At 34.1% G+C, this 22,938-nt stretch overlaps 1 protein-coding gene across 6 annotated transcripts in view; it reads left to right on the top strand.

The window, feature by feature from the left end:
- The window catches only part of DGKB (diacylglycerol kinase beta), a 397,600-nt gene that overhangs the window by 158,524 nt on the left and 216,138 nt on the right, over positions 1-22,938 (top strand). For 4 of the 6 annotated variants that reach the window (XM_032991591.2, XM_042802008.1, XM_042802010.1 and 1 more), the window contains 4 exons: positions 882-980; positions 8,824-8,856; positions 12,619-12,735; positions 17,273-17,346. In XM_032991591.2, the coding sequence (XP_032847482.1) occupies positions 882-980; positions 8,824-8,856; positions 12,619-12,735; positions 17,273-17,346 (323 nt within the window). The remainder of the gene's footprint in view (positions 1-881; positions 981-8,823; positions 8,857-12,618; positions 12,736-17,272; positions 17,347-22,938) is intronic. The other 2 variants (XM_042802011.1, XM_042802012.1) reach the window with 1 other exon arrangement.

The raw sequence follows: 22,938 nt of genomic DNA on the forward strand, positions 1-22,938 counted from the left end.
TTCTCTTTAGAGGCTTTTGAATTGAGTTAAATCCTAAAATATCAACAAGATCTCTCAACTGTTAATGCAAGAACATTTAAATAAATATATCCTGATTTGTTGACATTTTATTATGATGTTATGTAGACATTTTTCCCTTCCACCTTTTTATCAACACAGAAATAAGCCAATGCTCTTTCAGTCACCAGACCTGAGAATATTCTTCCCATGCTTTCAGAGTAGAACTCTTCTCATTGCTTCCAGGAAAACTGGGTGAATGCTAAAAAAAAAAAGTAGAAAAGGAGAAGCCTAAACATTGATTCAATCAAGACCAAAATTTCCACAGTATAGCTTAAAGATATTAAGCTTAGATAAAGATCTTAAATAAAGATAGTGGCTATTCCTACACTATTCTCTTATATGTATTTTCATAGATACTGTAGCATCACAATTGAATTGGTAGTGACTTTATCAGCTTCAGTTAGGAAGCAGAGTTTTACCAATAATGCTAAAGGCAGCCCTGAATTACCCCAGATTGCCCACTAGTAGTAGAACAGATGGTTCTGACTCAGTGCAAGAAGCTGTCTTCTGAAATGAAGGTTCTGATCGCCAATAACACTGTGGTGATGTTACTGTACTGACATACAACTTTCTCATATTGTGTGCTGGACTGCATGTGCAATTTCCAAACTGGAAAATATTTTGATCCACTGTTCTTTGCTACAATATAAATTAATTGGTTTTGTCAATCCTAAGAGGCTTTCCGCTGCAGTGTGTTTCATTTTCCTTGTAGTACTCTAGTAATAGATTAATTAAACTCACCCCATTCTAGGATGCCCATTTTCTTAGACTGTAGTAGTAAAATGTCTTAAGTTGAATCTTCATTTTCTGTCTTCTCATAGTTGCATAATAAATGTGCTTCACATCTAAAACCTGAATGTGACTGTGGGCCTTTGAAGGACCATATTTTACCACCTACATCAATCTGCCCAGTAGTATTGGTGAGTTGTCTCTATGTTTATTTCAGATGTAATCCTTTGTCATCGGTAACGGCTTTACCTTTGTCATAGATAAAGTCTGGGACTGACTGCCAGAGTATTTGTTAAATTCACTGAACTGTGTGAACCTTAAACACAAGGGGTAATGGCTGATGAGTTTGTAGGCATAAGTGTGTTTTATCCTCTGCATATTGTATTTTCCTTCATGTGAGAATGAACTTTCTGTAAGGCATATTATAACTGAAGCTGACTCAGGTTTTATCACTTACTCAGACTGTACTTACCAGAAACTGTATAGGCAGAACACTTGTACATTTTACATCTTTTATAGATCCAACTTCCCAGAATAATGAAGTTATTCTTATAGACAGTTTTTGCTTGGGATGCATATTGTATATCTGCAATGCTGAGGTCTCTGATCTAAGCCGGAGGTTACCTAGAATGATGACACTGGTCTTGCAGTAAGCTATGCATCAACATTATGGTATATTTTATTCTGCAGTCATGGACAGTAAATTTCTCTGTCCACAAAAACAATAACTCAATTCAATGAAAATAAAAATGCATGCTATGTGTAGGTTGTATAGAAAAGAGCTGACCAGTTTATCATGAAAAAAGATCTTCCAAATTAACTTACGTATTCATATATTAAATTGGATGTTTTATGCTGATGAAAGTCATAGCATCATCATATTCATAACAGAAGAGATGTGTGGTCCCTTTAAATATTTCATAATAAGAGTAAGAAATGCTTGAATTTAAGTGATTTATTGCAGGGTGGAAAACCAAGAAAATACGCCTTATAATCTTGCATTTGTTTCTGATCATTAAGAATAACATTCATGCCTATTGTAAATTACTTGTTTCCTAATTAATCCTTTTGGTCTGTTTATTTATAAAACTGCTAAGGGATGGATGCTAGACTTTGACCCTCTGCTTGAGTAAACTGGGGCTATTCCGTTGCTGTCAGTGAAGGTGAAGCAATGGAAAGCTGGCTTTAACATTTATGATTTTTTTTTAATATTTTTGAAAAATCATAGGAGAAGTTTTGTAGTCTGCCTATAATAGTGTTCTGATATTACCTGGACAAGTTCTGAATAATAATTGTAAAATATTATTTTAACTTTCTTAAATGATTACATTCCACATTACTTTATTTAATTTTCAGGATTTTAAGCCATAGTTTAAAAGTTAACATGTAGAAATTATGATTTGTTATTGGACTGTGTTCATTTTATTGTTATTTATTTTTTTGCCATTCTTATAAACTGAATAAGCCTCAGCATGAAATTTCATCTTCACTTACATTTGTATAACTCCATTTTCTTTTCAGGAGAGGAAGAGGGATAGAGGAGTTAAGATTTTCATTCCGCAATTGGAGTTTAGTTAAGTTATTCAGAGGATATATAAAACCACTCTAGAATCAAATCACCCTTGAATAGGTTTGGTTTATCTGCAAATTTTGAAGGCATACGCAGAAGTAAACATGTTTTCCTGTATCAGAATCATGTTTCAGTATTACATACTAATAATGTAACATAAAACATGTATTTCAGCACAATGTATATTGTTAGGAATGGAAAATATATTTTACTGAGATTTAATGGGAATTTTATAACTTCTTAGTGTATTTGTTCATCATTCTTCCAAAAATGCATTAAAATACCAAGTACACTTAGATTGCCAATAGTACATCGGTGACCTAGAAAATAGGAATTCCTTCTAGAAACGATTGATTACAGTGAACATATTATTTATGTTAGTAATATTTTCATTAGTTTCTCCCATTTCCTATTATGGGGATTCCTTTTGAGAAACATAATGCTTCGGTATATGTGAAACCAGCACTCTCAATGATGACAGCAAAAACAGTGAATATATCCATCTCAAATTTGTCTAAAAATATAATAGTAAGTGTGTGTGTTAATAGAAATTATGCGTTCAGACACATGAAATCTGATGTACCTGTCAGTGGAAGGGTCACCTAGGACACACATTTAGCTTCACTGATCAGCTGATCAATAATATTCTTGCAATGCTACATATATGTGGAAGGTAAAGAAAAGCAGATAGCCACAATGTTTTCTGTATCAGATTTATCCTTGAGTATTTTGAGGTAACAGAGAAGAACATACCTCCTTCCCCCATAGAATAAGTTATAGGAGTTGTGGGAAAATAGTAAGTTAAAAAAATCTTGTGTCTTTGATCTCCCAAAAGTTTTGATCCTCCCTTCCATCTGTAACTTTGGAAGTCCAGACTTCTTCCAGAAAGCTGTCAGAGTTCATCTCAGACCAAGATGCCTTCTCATAAGTTTTCTTTCAAGAGTACAGGCTAAAACGCTTCTCATCTTTTCTCTTTTGAAGAACTAAGGACATTCTTATTTTTACTCTTCTCATCCAGCATGTCTCATTTCTTCAGTTCTTGTGAAGTCCAGCCTCAACTCTTTCTGCAGAGATAAAGAGAATTTTTTCATAAATTGCATTTCACAGCACCATGTATTATACTGGGCTACCAAGCTGGTCTCTTGGCTGCAATTTGTTGTTCAGGTCCATATCTTCTCAGATTTTCCTAGGTATCCATTGATGTCCAAAATCATTGTTACAACTCTGAAGAATAAATAAAAAAACTACCCTTCCTGATTGTAATATCGCAGAGGGTTACATTTATCTTGCCTCTAAGTGTTGCCATCTCAGCTCAGGTGACTGTTCTAAATTACTCATTTAGGGTCTATAGGCTCAAGAGAGACTCCTCTAAAATAGTGATTGGTATGATCCTCTCATACTGTCCCTTCTCGTAATGGCCACAGAGAAAACCTAAATGCCTGGTCATCTGGAAGTTAGATGGTGGCTCTCAGTTAAATAAGAGGGCTCCCATCTTCAAAACTGCACAAAATGAACTCCTCAAATGTTACTCCTAAATATGATTAGCTACATTCTCAGCTGAAACAGAAGCCATGGGGAAACTCACACAGCTGACACTGTGTATATCATGAAAGAATCACATATCTGTCTAGATTCAGTGCCATATAAAGATTTTGCATATCTCACTGTGATACTTTTAAATGTTTTGGTAAAACGTAGTCTGTCAACTTTAGTCCTTTTTACTTCTCTGTTTACCAAATATGAGGGTTGTATGGTGAAGTTTTTTGTTCAAGTTAAATGAGTTTTGTTATAAACCGTGTGTGCAGATCTCAAGTGATAGTCTTTTAATAGATGTCAGATACACTTTAATGTTACTCTCTTTTATTTCAGTAACGTTTTAATTAATTCATACTGATTGAATAAATGTACATTGAGACTTGTTTCCTAATGAGGGCACATTTAGAGGAAAGGTTTTGCATCATTCTGATATCCTGTGGGTAATTATATTCTAATTATATGGTGGGGGGAAAAAGTCTATAACTCAGTGCTGATATTGTTCATTGGACCCAATTAATTACATGCACATAATGAAAGTTCATGATAAGGTTGACTGGCAGTGAGTTTAAAAATCTTTAACTCAATTGAATCCTAGCCTACCAAGAGTACAGAATTAGATCATAACCAGGTTAAGAACTGGGTATTGGAATGAGATGAGCGAGTAGTGAAGAAAAAACGACTGCTCTGTCCTTATGATACAGCTTCTCTCCCCCCACCCATTTATAAGGCAGAAAGGAAAAAATGCTAACATACATTTTAAAGGCTTCTTCATTTCATGCCTTTCTTTACTATACTCTGTTTATTGATGAATGCATAGGATTTTCTAATTTGTATTTATTTTTGTAGAAAAGTAATTAGATTTTTCTCTTTCCCACCAAAATAGATACAGCTTTAGGTAACGATGAATCAACCAATAAAAGCCTACTATTTGATAAATATACATTTATTTCATAATGTACGCTGATTTTGATTCTCCTTTTTTTTATGTAAGTTTTACAATGAATTTTTTTTTTTTTTACTTATTTTCTAAAATTGGTTTTGAAAACTATAATTAAAACTGTTAATTGTAGAATAAAAAGAAAATTATGGAATAAATTGTAAAACATGAGGTACCCTGATTACGATGTGAGCATTACTATATGGCAGTTATCACTGTCTCCATAGTAACCAGTTTATTTCAAAGGGGGAGGGTCTGGTATAGTATTGAAGACAAGTGAAAGAGATAAAATTTAAAATTGGGTATGTTTTCTTATGTTTGCTTTTCAACTTAATTGTTGAGCATTCTGGGACAAATTGGTCGTGATAAAAAGTTTGGGACAACTTGTTTCTTTTCATATGAATGAATTTAGCTTTTCTTTTGTCTAGTGAAAATGCTTATAACTTTTTAGGACATAATCATTTTAGCTTAAATTCTATCTATATAAATACAGAATATATATAGAGAAATAATTCAGACTATATAAAGTAGATATGGAATTTATATACATCATGGAGTAAATTTATTTATATACACCTAATATAAAATACCATCATAAGTCAAATTTACTTGCTCTCTTATTTTAAAATATAAACGGCTATATTTTTTGGTGCAGGAAACAGTTGTATCTGATTCAGATTTGGATTGGTTTGTCATTCTATTGTACAAGAACATAAATGTTCAAAAATCTTTCATTTAGAACTAGTTCTACTTAAATATGTAAAACAATATACACATCAGGTTACAAATATTTTAGCTAAGAAATGTGCCTTGTGCAACTAAAGAATACACATTATGTTCTGTAGCTTCAAACTTTTGTGCAAATATAGCAAGTATGTTGAGATGCTGGCAAAAAAGTAATACTGAATTAAAGTTAAGAATATCATACAAGAATTTTCTTTGACTATCATTATTTAGAGAGACTAGATAGAATAGCTAGTGGCTGTGTTGTGATTACAACATTGTTCAGTAGATTTTTCCATGTCTGGTAATAAGTTTTACTAATATGATTTTGTTGGGAGGTAAGTACAGGTTACTAACGTAGGAAAGCAGAGATGTAGAGAGAGAAAAAGGGAATTACTAGTTGCTGGATGAAGAATGAGCTTTTGTAATACCTTTTACAGATTTTAATCCTAAAATGATTCTTCTGTTTTTATTATAGTAGAGATCAGTTTTAAGTCAGTTGAATCCAAGCCTAACATGGCGCGCAGAAAGTCAGTGCAGTATATAACCATCTTTATGAGCAACTTGATCATTTGAAGTTGAATACTAGCCTTATTCTGAGTTTCTGAACAAAGGTACTATAAAAAACCCATTTATTTGAATATATATGCTTTATTGGGGGGGGTGGGTGGAATTTAAATCTGGTTGTTGAATATTAAGTAATGACATAGCAATTGAAACAGATTCAAAACCAAAACGAAACACTTTTTTCCTTTTCAATTGCATATTGTATTGCAGAATCAGTTCTCTGAGAATCTAAAACAGACTTGAAATATAATGGTGTGCTTATCTATACTAAGAGCTTTTTCATTTCTTTGAAGTCAGAAGGAAATTAATAATTGCCCTGGAGGAAAATGTATCTTCCTAACTAATTATCTGTTCGGCAAACACAGTTCAATGTTAAAATAATAAGATGCTGATAAACTGAAATGGCAGCCGTTCAGTCATTTTAAGTTATACCTAGTTGCCTGCCCACAACTCATCACTGCTGTCTGTCCCTATGTTTATTCCTTACATCCTCTCGCATTGGAGTTTAACATGGTTTTATTTTCAAAATTATTTTCCAATTCTTTTGTCTTTCTTGGATGTTGTGTATAATTGCCTGCTATAACTCAAGTTCATTTTAGGTTGCAAATTAGATTAAAAGTCCTGGACCCTACTGTTGTTGTATGTTGATGCATATACTGAATGCATGCAAGATGTAAGGCAAGTTATCTTCAGCCACCTAAATGAACTAAGGCCAACATGCTAAATGAGTAACACTGGATTGTGATTTTGATGTGTAATTCTTTACATCTTTTTTAAGATGTATTAAGCAAGCAACACAAAGTATATATATGAAATTTTCATGTAGCAGTTCCTTGTTCAGAACAGTCTTGTGGTCAGCAATACTTGAAGATTTTCTTAAATGATATCTCCATTCCAGCCTTGTCTTTTTCCACATATTTTGGCTACTAGCATTATGGGTGACAAAGTACCTTCTTCTGATTGCCATAATATGATTTTTTTTTCCTTAACTGCAAATGTTTCTTTTGACACAGCTCTCAGATAAATTTGAAGCCTTACCTTTCCTTTGTAGTATGGGCATGTGCAGCTCATGGGACAGTATTTTTGCTAGTGAATTAGTTGCTAATCTTGTCCATGGGATGAACTTGTAGAGCTAGGTACTGTGCTCCAGCTCTGTGAACTTTCAAGACAGTATGATGTGGTATCCTAATTTTGGCCATTCTGATAATGTATAGAGGGTTAGAGCTGGAAATGTGGAGAAAATTTTGTAACGTAAATTTTCAAAATATTTTAGCACATTTAAATCATAGTTGGATGTGATATCTGATAGATATTACAAATAGATTGCTCCTCAGGGTTTGAAGTAGTGGTGGTGGGTTTTTTGCAGCTTTCAAGGTGTCTGAATCTTTGATTCTCTTCGGTTATTGTCTAACTATGGACAGAAACTGTATAGAATGGAATTTTTGTAAACAGGGTCTTGAATACAATATAGTTTTACAAAATGACAATTTTGGACTACCCATTTTAATATTTCATTGTATATTAAAGCACAGTTTTTGCATCCCTTGAAGATTCTCATGTTATTAAACAAACCTTCCTCCAAGTTCTTAAAAAAAACCCAAAGCATCAGTTTGCTATTCAAGTCACATATTTAAACTTCCATGGCCTTCATTCTGCAAACATTTGAGGATACCTTTACAAGGCATTCCATGTGATCATCTATGACCAAATTCCCCTGATCATTGTCTTTAAAATTCAAGTTCCAGAGTTCTCAAATAAGATACTTTTTTTTTTTTTTGTAATAACTGCTTCAGTTTATGTATATTAATGTAGAATTTGCTTCTCTCTTTATATACCTCCATTCCCAAGTTGAGTTTTAGGGTATATGTCTCATCTGAAGCCATATATTATAGAAGAGGTAATTATCATATAGAAATAATCTCAGATTTTCAGTAGTTACTTGACAAACTGTGTAATGGTATTAACCATTCACTGTTAGCTTTACAATCCTATTTGATGTATGAATAAATTGTTGTTTATTAATTAAAACAATTTATTTTATACAATCTCAGCTGTGAACAAAATAATCCAGAAAAATAGATTTCCACGTATTAAGAGACAAGGCAAGAAAAAACAATTTTGCTGCATTGGCACTGGATTGTGTGTCAGCAGTTAAAATGTAAAGAGGTAACTAATAAACCTTTAGTTACTATTCCTGTGTTTTCTTATAACAGCTATGATAGAGTATGATATTTCTAAATATTAGTGTTTTGTGTAAAGTAAAAGACTGTACCCCTATATAAAGGAAACACTTTTGAGGATGAATGTTGTATAGCTTGTCAATTGTAGTAGAAGAAAGCTATTTAAATAGAATTCCTTACTTTGGATGAGGTTTCAAAGACTTGGAAGATAAAATAAAAAGAATAGTCCCCAGGTACCAAGTATCTCTTTTTACTGTTTGAAAGAATAAAGACCTCATGTTTTCTAGTATTTTTATCTGGTGCTACAGTGATCCCACACATGCTTCCCAGAACATAAATTATATAATATGACAGCCAAAATATTGCAGAAGTACAGTTGTGCAAATGTGTAAAAATGTGCTATGTATATTTGTTGTTAAGTACAACTGCTGCAAAGTAAAGTTTCTTGTGAGCCCTCTCTCCATGCCCCTTGCCATCCCAGCTGTTTGGTGTTGCAGCCTAACATTCTTTTTTTCCAACAGACACTACCCACTTTAGGAGGTTTGCTCCCCGAGGTGCGTAACGGGAGGCATCCGTGTACGCACAAGTACTAACGGATCATGATATTGTACATTCTTATTGCTATGAAGTGCATTTTGGGGCTGAACTAACAATACAGACATGATATTCTCTCTTATAATTTGAGAGGCCCTGTCTTATTTATCCATTTTTTTTTTCTGCCTTGGATGAATAAGGGATAGATACAATTGAATATTTCTTATCTGACAGTGATCTCTCTGGAGCAATACTGAATGATGGAAGCTCCAGTTAATGGGTATTGACTTCAAAGTGGGAGTTCAAGGGGGAAGAAGATGGCATGAGAGGTGCAAAAATGGGTGGAAAAAATTTTTGTTGTGCTAAGTACTCTTGAAAGATATGTGCACTGGCACATACCAAAATTCTCTGAGCCATCAAAATGTACAATAGCTTTTAAAATGCTGTATTCAGTATCTCTGTCAAACTCATGCATGTCCACTAAACAAAATAGTTCATAAATACATTAATCATTTTGTATGCTTTAATTAACAAGTTATTAAGTACAGTGCAACTGTTGTAGAAACTTTTTTTACCTTGAAAAATAAATTTTTGCTTTTTGTAAAACCATTTATTCAATGCACGTCAAGTTTGTCTTAACATTGCTAGAATTTGTAGGCTATTATCCATAGTTGATTATATTAAACTGTTATTACCTCATTAAAAATGACACTGTTTAGTTCCTGACACTCTCTGATAGCTTAGTAATGTTATAGTAATATTACAGTTCTCAAAAGTTATTCAAATAGTCATGTACAACTGGATTAGAAGGCTAGCTTTTTATTTTATGTATAAAACAAAGTATCTGTGCAAGAATATTTAAAATAGAATTTTTTCTTATGAAATGATAAATCTTTTTGCGTTCCATTACTAATCAGTAGAATTAAGATACACATTATTATGTTATTTCATACAAACTAAGTCAGATCCTCACTAGTATGACACGTATCTAAAAAATATAGGATATACAACTCTAGGAAAAATGGAATCTCCTATTGGCTTCTCCATCAATGTTTCAGAGAGTACTATCTGTACATGTGGTGACGTGTTGTATCATATGCATATAAGATGGGTAATAAGAAATACTTTATTTGTACTTTCTTCAAAAATCATCACTGAAGGAAGCAGACCTTCAATGATAATGAGGTCATATATTCATATTAGAATTTTTTTAATAACACTCTAGACAATTCTGTATCATTAATATACTTTATCCTTTATATTATGTGAGGTGTATGGCCTAATCTTGTGTAGTCACTGCTTAGGAGAAGCTGTCTTTGTGAGTCAAGCAATTGTTTTGCTTATGGGACAGGTAATATAAATTGGAGAAGGAATGTTGCTAATGCAGCAGTCATAAAGCCAAGGCCAGCTGAGGGTATTTGCTGCTATCTGTATCATGCTGGAACAAAAAAGCCAATACCCAAAACTTTGCTTGAGGTAATTGTTACTGCTTTTTGCTTGTGCGTGATTGATAACAGTAGGTTTGGGCACTGTGGTAAGCATCCTTTATATACAGACAGTTCTCAGCAGTGTATAAATACTTTTCCTCTAAATAATAGCATGATATATGCAAGGAGACTTTTAGTGCCACACTCTGTAAGTAGGCCTCTTTTGAACAGTGCTTTTTTAACTTCTCTAAATGCACATACTTAGTGTGCTGTATCTGTTCCTTTCTGTTACCTTTTTCTTCGAACTACCACATATATGTTATTTAGCTTAACATTTCTCTAGACTTTTTAAAATTTGCTCTACATTTCTGATTTTTGTTAGAAGTCAGGCTTTTCTAGCAGCTCTATGTCTGCACTACTGATACCTGCTTTGATTTTTTGAAGATGTTGCAATATCCAAGAGCCAGATTTGACTGTAATATAAAATCCTGTTTAACATGGTATGCTTGCTTTTTAATAAATGTAGTGATTTTTAAGGGTGGTAATTCGCAGAGTTGTTTAAAACCCCAAAGCTGATTCTTACATATGTAATGAAGTGTGAAGCTTCCTTCACACTGAATTTTCTTGCTCACTGTCCTTGGCAGTAATGGATACCATTGTGCATTAATATTTTGTGTTAGTTCAAAAATGTTATTCTGTTTGGATAGCTCATCCTAGTTCTAGTTTTTTAAAAAAATGTCAAATACGTAAGTGCAGAGTCAGTGATTTCTTAGGCAGTGATGTGGACAGTGTTTGTGTTTTGAAGGTTAGGGCTGAGATGAATAGCTCTAGTTACTTCTACTGTTTTCAGTTTAAAACAATGATACTGTTGTCTAGAATTTTGGACCTCCTTTTGAACTGATCAAGTTTCTCAAAGCATTCAAGACCTCAGTTAACTAACCTCTTGGGAATCTCACTGCATATGGGAAATAGTGTAGACTCCTTTGTTCTTTTTTTGTGACACAGGTTTGTCAGTCCTTTCACAGGAAGTGTGATCGGATTGCCACAGTTCCCCAAAGCACTTGGCTAGCCAAAGCAGCCTGGGATGACTTGGACCACTATTTGCATCAGGACTAGGTTGAGGCTGTGTCAGTCTGCAAATTTAAGGAAACTAAAGATGGTATAAAAACACTGATGGTCCACATAAGTGTTAGAAGGCACTGTGCTAGACTGGGAGTTATTCCCTTCCTGCCAGGGAATCTGTGTCAGTGTTTCTTACAAGTTTAAACTGCTCCAGAAAGAGTAGCATGGATTAATTGCTAGTGCAATCCCGAGGGCTTTATCAGAGGTAGCTCAGAGATGGGTCTGGTCTAGTACGGAACGTAAATGGTAACATTTAATGAACTGCTTACTGAGTGCAATTGCAGGGGGTGGCAACAGTGTCCTTCATGCTCCTTTCTCCTGCAGCAGCTTTGTGCCAGACCATTCCCCTGACTAGTTTAAAGCCTCCTTGCACTTGTGAAGTGAGGAAAGTGACTGGGGTGCAGTTGGGATTGGGGACACTGATTCTATTTTATAAACATCTGCTGTCTTAATTTATGGTGCATTTTTGGACAACCTAAAAGGACATGCTGGGTGCAGTTTATAAATAGGATAAATGAGATGCAAAGAGCAAGGACTTTTTTTTTTTTTTTTTTTTTTTTTTTTAAATTCAGAGTTCTCTGAAGTGACCTGACAACAGTTGAAAATATGATTACAGCAACATACTTCTGAGTTTTCTTCTTTCATATATCCACCTGATTGTGCTGTGTATCAGCATTGAAAGTTTCTAACAGTTTAGAATCTGATGTAGATTCTTGTTTCTTTCTGATCTAAAATATATATTTTATAAAAAGACACTCAGTCATTTGATAATGGTACATTTAGAAAAGGTATGTTTTGCCAGAGTGGTAAAGTACTCTTAAAGTGTCCAATCTTTGCTAGCAGTTACGATGAAATTTTGATAAATTACTGATCTCTTATCAATGTGCTTATTAAACAGTCAGGTATATATTGTATGATTGGCTTTCAAGTTTCAGAATGCCATGCTGGCAATGTCAGATTATCTTTCAACATCATTGCATTAATTTGTGTTGTGACTGCACAATTTTCATCTATCTATTGCCTAGTCATTATGGAATGTCCAGGCACATAGATAGATAGATGTTACGTGAAGTGGCCAGACATTGTGTAATAACTTGACTGAGATCTCATTTTCATTAAAGCAGAATCTGACATTACTCTCTAGTCAAAAAACAACTTTGTGGAGGCGCAGTCTCAGTGACAGTTGTATGGCATATAATATGTTAAAATGTTCCATTTTCTTCTTTTTTCAAGGAAAGACAGGCAACAGTGAAAAAAGAAAAGAGTTGCCCCCAGCAAATGAACAAACTGGGAGAACGGAACAAAATGCAAAGAGCAAATTCCGTCACTGTAGATGGACAAGGTCTTCAGGTGTGATTATTGTTATTTTGATTTAAAGGAGATACTTGTAAGCGTGAAGACAATGGCTGAGCAAGCTTTAAAGTTAAATATTTCCTATGCATTTACTCTTCTAATATTTCACTTTTACATATTTAAAAACACAATAGGTAAATTCTTCTATTTGTACAGGAATCCTGCAGTGCAAATCTGCTTCTCATGTGATTGGTAGGATTTTCTAAGACATTAAGGGGGAGGGAAAACTAGCTCTAAAACACTTCTATTGTGAGGTGAGGCTGAACTTGGCTGTGGTAGTATCTGTCACAGCACTGTGTGTATTTACATTATACATCTGAGTCTATGCCTTGATAACTGTTCACTATTCACATTTGGACCTGTTAATTAATAGATAGGTGGAGTAAACTCCAAGGATGTTATTTGTCCAGGTATTTCCAAGTAGGATATTTGGTGTATCAAAATTAAGAGTGGAGAGAAGCAAGGTGATTTCAGTAACAGCGATATCTAGAATAAAAATGCAAGTTTTTTCTATTTGAAAGAAAAGCTAGTGTGTGTGATGAGCTAAAGTTATGTTAGGGAGGTTACTTAGAGGCATGCCAGAAGTTCTGCCTGAACTGCTTGACTTCTTTCCCTTGAGATATTTTTGAACAAAATCAATATTCACATACATGATGTTGCTTTATTATTTCCTCAGGAGTTAAATGATCATCATGATAACAATGTGATAATAATTTTATATACATAGTTAACTATTCTCTGTATCTTTTGATGTGTTGCAGTTGAGGTTCAGTAAAATGTAAAAGATTCCATCACTGTATATCAAATGCTGTATACCTCATAATTATTTCATGAAATACCTTATTGTGTCAGGATAGAAATGCTTATTTTATTGTTTCATCTTTTAGGTTAGTGAAACATTCTTGTTATGACAACCCAAAGGAAAGGAAAAAAAAAACCCAGACCCTAAAACCTGTGCAGTCACATGGCCCTTCCACTGGCGATCTAGTAGAATATTGCAGTGGTCATTATCCATGGTTTTCATGGCTCTCTTTCTGTATGTAGCATCCTCACAGATTGAATTGCTATCCAGATCATCAGTGATAGAGCATGAAGCAAAAAGGTTAGTGTATTCATTGACAGAAAGCTCAAGTTCTGTCTAATCAGTCACAGTGTAACTAATAAACTGGTGCTAAAGGAAGCAGAGAGACTTTTCTAGCTTTTGGGTGATACCTGTCCAATTCCAGTGAGCCCAACTTCTCTAGATAGAGGAGCGTCTTTGGCATCTCCTTTTGGTAGCAGCGCCATGTATGATTATGAATTTTGGTTTTACTCCACACATTAGATTACTTATACTCATAATACATTTTTAGTTATTTTTCAAGTCTCTGTTTCCCCACTCATGCGATACCGTGCCTGGGGTATAATCTGTTCAAGATAGCAAACTCCTAGCACCACTGACTCTTGCACACACAAACTTAAATTATTAAAATTTCTGCTTTCAGGTAATTAAGACATAAGCTTTTATATAAGTTTACTAGTATGATCCCAAATTTATGTTCTATCTTTTCTTTTCATGATGAATCCAAGGCCTAGGATTCGTCATTGCTTTTATTTATTATCACTTGAGAAGGAGAGAAAGAAAGATTGAGGACTAAGGTGATTGGATAATTATTGAATGGATTTGAGATGTTTTCTGAATTGCTTGGTGTTGTTCTGTAATGCCACATCTATAATGTAGCACATGATGTAATACTGGTAATCATGATGATAACATTAGAAATAATTCCGCAGTGATGACCCTAATTTGCTGAATTATACTGTGGTCTTTGTTTTATCCTGTTGGATAAAATTGGTTTTGAGTAACAGGAATCTGTTTTAGCACCATTACATTTTTGAGCAGTATCAATAATGATAACTTGGTCATTGTGAAGGCTGAATGGCTCTTGAAGGATACCATAGTGAAATGCTGGGATCAGTGAGACTGCTAGGTTTTTTTTTATTTTTCACTCACAAATTGTATAGTTTTGGAACTATTTCCACAAAGATGTAAGATTCAATAAATATAACTGGTAATTAATGTTAGTATTTTGCCTAAAGATGGTCTGGAGCAAAAACTGATCAAAGTATACTACTCTAATTCTCCCATATTTAGCCAAGCATGCTACTCTGATTCTAATACTCTAATTTTGCTGGCATGGTCTCCCATTAACATGATCTTCAGTGAACAGGAAAAGGATTTTTGTGACATTTTTGGGAACCTTTTCTATTCAGCAGACTTGATTGTTATGTTAATTGCATTTGTTTTGAGTTCCAAAGGTAGCATATCAAAGTTACCCATCAAATCTTCATACTACTCCTGTTAGACCTCTGTTTTAAATATGGAGGTAGCTACTTATATAATTGGTCCACCACTTTTTTTCTTTTTATTTTAACTTTTAAATCATTTGTCCAATAACTTTGTGGAGATTGCCTTTAAATCATCCTAGATTAAGGCTTGAAAATGTTCACCAATTTAGTCTAAATCTTTAGTTGAATTGTTTATTATATGGAAAGAGCTACATTATCTAGAAAAGCAATTTGGAAAAGCTGTAAGGAATTAATTAAAAGAGACCTTGTTTTGGAATTGAATGGAATACAAACTAGTTACTTTTTTTTTTTTTTTTTTGATGGTCCTAAACCTTCTGCTTCTAATAATACGGTTAAGTTTTGAAATAAAAAATTTAAAATAGAAATAAGTTCATCATTTAGCTTTTGTTAAGAAAAGTATTAAGACCAAACCTTCCTTCCATCAGGCTACAGTGAGCAGGTAACTTAGTGGCAGTAGAGATCTGCACGACTTAGAGACAATTAATCATAGTTAAGCACATTCATCTTACTTCTTTCTAGCTAACCAGCATAATGATCAGGATTATTATTTCTAATTAGAGGAAGTAATAGATCATGTATAACCCTAGGATGAGTCTTGTTAATTAACCTGCGTCCTAAGGGATTTCAGTAGGTAGTCCATCTCTGTCACAATGAGAACCATTGGTTTACACTTAGTTCACAGGAACAAACATCATGGGAATTGGCTAAATAACTAAAATTGATTAAAACAGTAGATAAAAATTAAAGATATGACAAACTTCACTATATCCTGCAATTTGATATATGTTTCAACATACAGCACTTTACTGTAACAATATACTGTGCCAGAATGTGATACTGGGTTGGTTTTATGCTAGGTTTAATTCCACTTAGTTTGCTGGAGTTTTTCTTTATTTGTTGTATATATTAGAGCAGATTTAGATCCATTGTTTGTGAAGTTATGGATGGAGTTGACACACTAGTGCCTAACTCCTCTAACTATAAGAAAGTGCTTTTAGATGCCTATAGGATTATATGCCTATATCTGTAGGATGCCTGTAAAATGCCTTAGCTATCATGTTTCTTGGGATCTGCCTTAAATTACATTTTATGAAATCTTCAGCTGAAAAGATTTTGTTGTTTCAGGAATTATGAATAAGGATTTGGAAAAAGAGCTTTCAATGCATAATTTTGAAACAGACAGTCTAAGCTTCATCTCTGAAGTTGTTAGTACATGACTTTGGAGATGTTGACTTCAAACTCTTAATATGCTTTTAGACATTCTAGAATTGATATATGTCTAAATGTGATAATTTTAAATATGAATAGACTAGCTTTATGGTTTAAAAACAGATATTAGAGAGAGATCATTTGATGTACTTCTGTGTTCAAGTGTATGGAGCAAAGGCAGTGAACATGCACATCTTACAGTATCTGAAAATGCAGACTAACACTTATTTAAAAGGAAGGTGTTAGTTTGTAAAGCTAAACATTAATGTGAACATGTAAAACTTCCTATGTGCAAAAAAATTAAAAACCATGGTAGAACTCATTATTTCTTTCAGTATATCCTTCCTTCCATTCTTTTTCTCAGGCTTGTGCTTCTTCCACATGTTTTCTCCTCTACTTTTTGAAGTTTTTTAGCTTCCTAAGGTGTTTAAAGGAACTCATTATTGTTATGGTTGTTATATTTTTTTAGTGTGTGATTTCATATCATATCAAATATTGCAGGCTTCTGTAATTCAAAAAAAAAAAGAAAAAAACCTAAAAATTATTCAGTCAAGCTTAAAATTTTATAGAGCTATATTTTGACCTTTATAGTATGGTGTCATTTCTTACTACAAAGTACAGTTTCTTCATAGCTTTTTCCATAGGAAATTACTGTCAGAATCAGTCATGCATATCTTGCATTTGAAGTTTTCTTTTTGACTGATGGATATAACCTATATGTATATCAATATTTCAGTGGAATTATAGGTTAAAATGGCATTGCAGCTGTAAAACAGACAGCATTAAAAAAAAGTCACTTGGCAATTTGTGGCAAATTAATGAAGTGAGGATTATTTCAAATTATGGAATTGCTTCCAGCTGGATTACATAGCATAACATAGAGTTTGCATTAAGCTTTTTGTTTTCTGTCTACTATAGGAAAAAATGAATGCAACACACAGCATTAATGAGTGGCTGTGTTATTCCCTTCTTTTAGATCACTCCAGTTCCAGGCACTCATCCACTTTTAGTTTTTGTCAATCCTAAAAGTGGTGGGAAACAAGGAGAAAGGTAAGGTTTCTTTTCTTTTTTTTTTTTTTTTTTCCCCCCTCTCTCTATTGTGATCTCTCTAATATGTTTAAAAATGAACGTTAAAATTTTGTATATTAGAAGGAATCAACATTTTATACTGTTATGCCTCACATTTGAACATCCCATTGCCCTGTTTAAGAGGTACACAGGAGCATGTAGTTGTAAATTCTGCAATTAAAATCTAGAATGAGTTCTATACAACAGTTTCATTTCACATTAGAAAAAGTAGCAATATTCCATGTATGATTTTGTGTGATTTTCATTATATGAGTTGTTATATTTTGCATTGCAACTTTGAAGTTATAACAGTTCTGGTTTAATCTCTATAATAATTATGCAGGCAGGCCAATAATTTCAGTTGGAAATAGTATTCCATTTTCTAATGTATGAATTGCCTTTCAAAGATTTAGTGAGTAGACTCTCCAGTCTCTCCATAAGTTTTCCTACAAAGGAACCTTTTGATTTCTGTAGATCGGAATAATTCTAACAATCCAGTTAAAATATTAAAGTCCAATCATACAAACTTTAAAGACAAGCTTAATTTTATATATGTCACTAATTACACTGATTTAAATTCAAAATGCCTAAGTTTATATTTAAATGTTAGTGTATTAGAGTTGTGATAAAACAGATGTGTAAGGAGCATCTTTCTCCTACTCTGTCCATCAGACTCAGGCAGAAATGCTGAATTAGTTACCCCCTGAGCAGATTTTTCAAAGCGTATTTCAGAATCACAAGTGCTAATAATAAGGCCATTTTTGATCATCACATATATCCTCAAATTTTGATAGCCTATCTTGCCATCTCAGTGCTGTAATTTATCCTTCAAGTCTTGTAAAAGGTTATGGTCTTTTAGCCAAGATCAGGCTGAAGATGACACCTGTGGATACTGGGTGATGTGGATACCCAAAAGCACAAAAGGAGGGGTCCAGTGTGATTCTAAACCTTGGAATCAATCAAATAAACTGCAAGTGGGTCAGCTTTCCCTACATCTTCCCCACTGCCTCTGGGAGATCACTTCTTTCAAACAGCGTCCCTTAAAGTAAACTGACAAAAGGGCCAAAATCCTGCAGAGCAAATATTAAGAGAATTCTCCGAGCTGAAGAACATTTAACCAAAACTGTATTTGAAGATCTCTGAGAGAACAGGTTATCATTTACGAGCTGATTATGTAATCCCTGGACTGGTATACCTACATATCAACAATGTCAAGAAGGCTAGCTGTGTCAAAGGCAGTTAATGATCTAAAAGATTCATTGTAAACAGTTTCAATAACATGCCTTTTCCATCACAACAAAATAGTATCAGCCATCCTGAGCATTCATGTTTCAGACACAGTGGCAGTGTGCATCAGCCTTGATCTTCTGTGCAGCCAGGGACATTGTGGAAGGTAATGCGCTAGCACTTAGTTTGACTTTTTTACAGTACTAATATGAAGTGAGTAGATCAGGGATCCAATCTAGAATTATGTAAGTGAGGGGCAGAGTAGAGCACTGCACTTACATAGTTTGTTATAACCTAGAAGCAATTTAATGAAATGCTGTTTCACGGCTTTCATTTTCCAGTTTATAATTGGTCTCAAGTGTTATAATCTGAAAGGGTTTAATACACAAGGGATGTCATTTAATGTTAGATATTCTCCCGGGGAAAAGCAAGTTTAAAACCTGATCCCCTTCCCAAGCTCCCATTCCCATTCACATGTTGCATTCTGGCACTTCTCAGTTTATGTTATGCAACTGTTACTGAGGCCAAGCAGATCACAGGAATGATTTGAATTTAAAAAATGAATGCCTTATACACGCTTTGTTCACTAACACCATTACCTGCAAGTGTCATTACACAATGAAGTGTACAGCACAAGGACAGCTGCCAGCAGCTGAGAATAGTGAAGTATGAGAACCTCTTAAATTGGCTTTGATACCACACAAAATAAAATGTTAAATTGCATACTAATGTGTCAATGTTGCACTCTATTTCTGTGTTAGGAGGAGCACATCAAAAGGTCAACTGCACTGTCATGTAAACATATCTCAATTCTTTCACCATCAGGAGATAATATGTCATGGTTAAATCTGAAACTAGATTCAAAAAGATTTTTAAAAAGTCCATATACCGACCATTTGATGAGAAGGGGTTTGCCCTCTGCCTTTTAGGTGTTAATGTTTCATATCTAAACCAGTAACATAATAAAATTATAAAATAGGATGTTAACAGGGCATATTAACTTGAAGATTTAATCTAATAAATAACTTCAGGGAGCAATAATACTTAACTTTTTACATTTCCTGTTTTTTCTCTGGCTGCTCTACAGTCAGTAACAGAAATAGAAGAATCCCATATTTCTACCTGCACACACACCCCCCCACCCCCCACCCCCACTTTGATTTTATGGCAGTTATATGTTGTGAAAAGTAAAATAACAGGACATTTGAAGACATAAATAGCTTTGCAAAATGCAGAGTTATGGTGATTCAAGTCAGGCTTTTTTAGTTATAGCGGTTTTGTAATTTGGTCAGGTATTGAGAGGCTAGGAGTAGAGAATAGGCTGTAACAAAAGTAAGATTTCCACATCAGTGAGGAGAAAAAAAAACCAAACCAAACCAAAACAAAAAAACCCTACAACCTACCAATTTTTGTAGATAAGAATTTCATTATCTTGACTCATTCAGATTAAGGTGATATTTTACTGAAAGCTATTCTTCAGTCTTTACTTAGGATTTTCTGTATTTGAGAGATCATGATGAATTAAGTTATGATTTCTAATTGACTTTCATTGAACACAGAAAGGTTATTGCAGATACTGTCAAGATTCCAGTGTTCCCACAGTTCCCCATATGAGATTTTGTGCCTTGCCATATGGTAATCCAGCCCATTTAATTGCCCTTAGACTTGGAGCAAGTGTATGCATCCATCTGACAACCAGTTGAATAAATGCACTCCCTTAATAATACTTTATAATTTCCTTTTGTATTTTGCAATTTTTTTTAAAAAATCTCTCAAATGGAAAGGAAAAGAACTGAGGATCACTTGAAGGTAGAAAAATTTAGGTGCTTTAGTTTTGGTTTTTGAATGTTGGAACAGAGGAGTGGTGGAAACAAATGGATATGTAGAAAATGCACAATCAGAATACAAAAATACTTTCTCTACATATCCAATTACTTTATCGATACATTTTAAAACTTTAATTCTGTTAGAAAGCCAGAGTTTTGCAAAATGTATAGTGGTAAATATCATGTTGTTCTTGAATAGCTTTCTCTTTTAAAAACCAAAGCTATGACTTTCAGATACAATTGAAAAAGAACTATGAAAATAACTTTGTTTTACTTTATTCTTAATGGAGAATTTAATACTTATTGCCCATCACCTGAAACATAAACTTAAATGATTTAACCTAATGGATAATACTTAAGTTTATAATAAAATAAAAGTATAATTCAATGTTTATTAAGATGGAAGTAGCAAATTAGAATTAAAGTTGATGAGTTTAAGCCTTTCACACATCAAAAGTAGATTTTAATTAAGCATAAGATTGGATGGGAGTTCAGCAAACGCAGTCAGGTGTCTTCCTCAGGCTATATCACACTGTAACATGGTTGTGCATAAAATGGACAGATGTGGTTAATTTAATCAGAAAAAAAATGCAGTACATCCATTTCATCCTAGGGCTAACAGTCCTGTATGCCTGCATTTAAAATCCAATTAATCAAGACCACAGCTCCCAACAATCTGTAAATAGAATGTATATATTTAATTCATCATTGACAAAATAGTTTCTTTCAACAGAAGGAATATACAACAAGCCTGCAGTGCTTGTTTTACTGTTGTTAAAGGTAATGCTTCTCATAGAAGAGTCCTCCTAAATCACACTGTTGTTTTGCCATACTCATTACTTTGTTTTCCACTTCCCCATTTTCCGATTTATTTGCCTGACCAGCAGGTGAGTTTAAACAATTGTTTCCTTGACAAATGAGCGGTTGGATGCACTGGAGATCAGCTTCCGTACACTGACGTTTCCTGCTGACTCCATGTTCAGTGTCTGTTCAGTACAGGTTGATGATATCTTTGACCTTTGTTGTTTTCAAATAACATTGGTTCATAGTAGCTCTTCACTCCTACCCTCTGATTAATGTGGTGCTCTGAGTTTTCATTTAGCATTGAGTCAAAATTTAAAAGCGTTTTCAAATTATCTTTTTCAAATGTTGTGTGTCTAGGAGATCACTACAATTATTATAATTTTGGGGAGGAGTCCTTGGCTTTTTTCTTTTCTGCCATTAGTGTTAACTTAAGCCTATACTGATCCTATCTTGAATACTCACCCCCAAGATGACTGAAGGTGCATCCGCCAGTTGGCACAAGGCACTTCTATGGCCAGCTTTTTCCCCAGTGTAGTCTAAAGTTGACTACACTAAAACTACCAGTTTTGAGTTGCCAACGGGTTTCTGTCTATCTATTTCTTCTCTCTCTCTAAAAGAATGATTTTATGACTTCAGAAAATAGTTCAGTTTAATAGTTCACCCAAGGTGCACTTGAGTAATTTCTTAAGCAGCAGATCTGTTTAAAGATGATCTCAGCCCTCTTGGTCACTCCTCCTGTAATTTTCTGCCTCCTCAGTTATGCTAGTGCAGCTGTTTTGAGGTGTATATGAGATCATGGACATGATTTGAGTGAAGGGAAAAAATGACAATGGAGAAATTGTTATGAGGATTTGTATTTTAAATTGAATCTCTTTAGTTTTCCATATCACAGAATAACCCTGCAAATGGTTACAGAAGCACAATTTGTTGTTGATAAAGTGTGTTGTGGGGTAAGAACCAACTGGAAGTAGTGGTGACAAGTGGTAATTTCATGAACTGACTTTGTTAATGAAATTGCACTCCATCACAAAAGCCTGTCTTTTGGGGCATTACCCACTACACTGCCTCATGGCTTTGTCAGCACAAATCTCCGGTCACAAGGAAACCATGTACAATTCCTTCCTTACATGCAGAAGCAAAGCGTTCAGAGCCCTGTCAGTAGCAATAGGCTGTTTGGTACCGTAGTTATAAACCTGGAAGGCTAAATCGCTGTCCGTGTCCTTGTCTTGCATGTGTCACACTGTTAGGTCTAGTTACAGTTTAGTGTGAGGACAAATATTTATAAACAATTTCTTCCTCTTTTTTGGAGAATGTACGAATGGAAATGAACCATCAATTTATGAATTTTACACAGACTAGCATATGTATGTTATAATAACTTAAAGCATGATGTGTCATTTGCAGTGAGTCATTATAGAGTGAGTGTCTGGTATTGATGTTCAGCTAGTACCTACGAGTGGGATGCACTGAATCAAGCATGTTTCAGTGTAATCTTTTCATTACTGCAGGTGGATTTCTGGGTTTTGGCTGGAGACACCTAGCTCCCTCTTTAATAAGAAGGCTTTTATAGCATTTCACTGATACCTGACAACAGTATTGTGAGTGTAGTTAGTGGCTAGTGCGTTTTGTAGCACCAGACTTTTAGGCAAATAACTTTTAAGTCTTTGGGAACTTCGTAACAAACAAGTTCATGAACTACTTATGGTCAGCTACACAA

Source organism: Tyto alba, unplaced genomic scaffold (genome assembly GCF_018691265.1).
Source record: "Tyto alba isolate M040663 unplaced genomic scaffold, T.alba_DEE_v4.0 Super-Scaffold_38, whole genome shotgun sequence".
NCBI classification, from domain to species: Eukaryota; Metazoa; Chordata; class Aves; order Strigiformes; family Tytonidae; genus Tyto; species Tyto alba.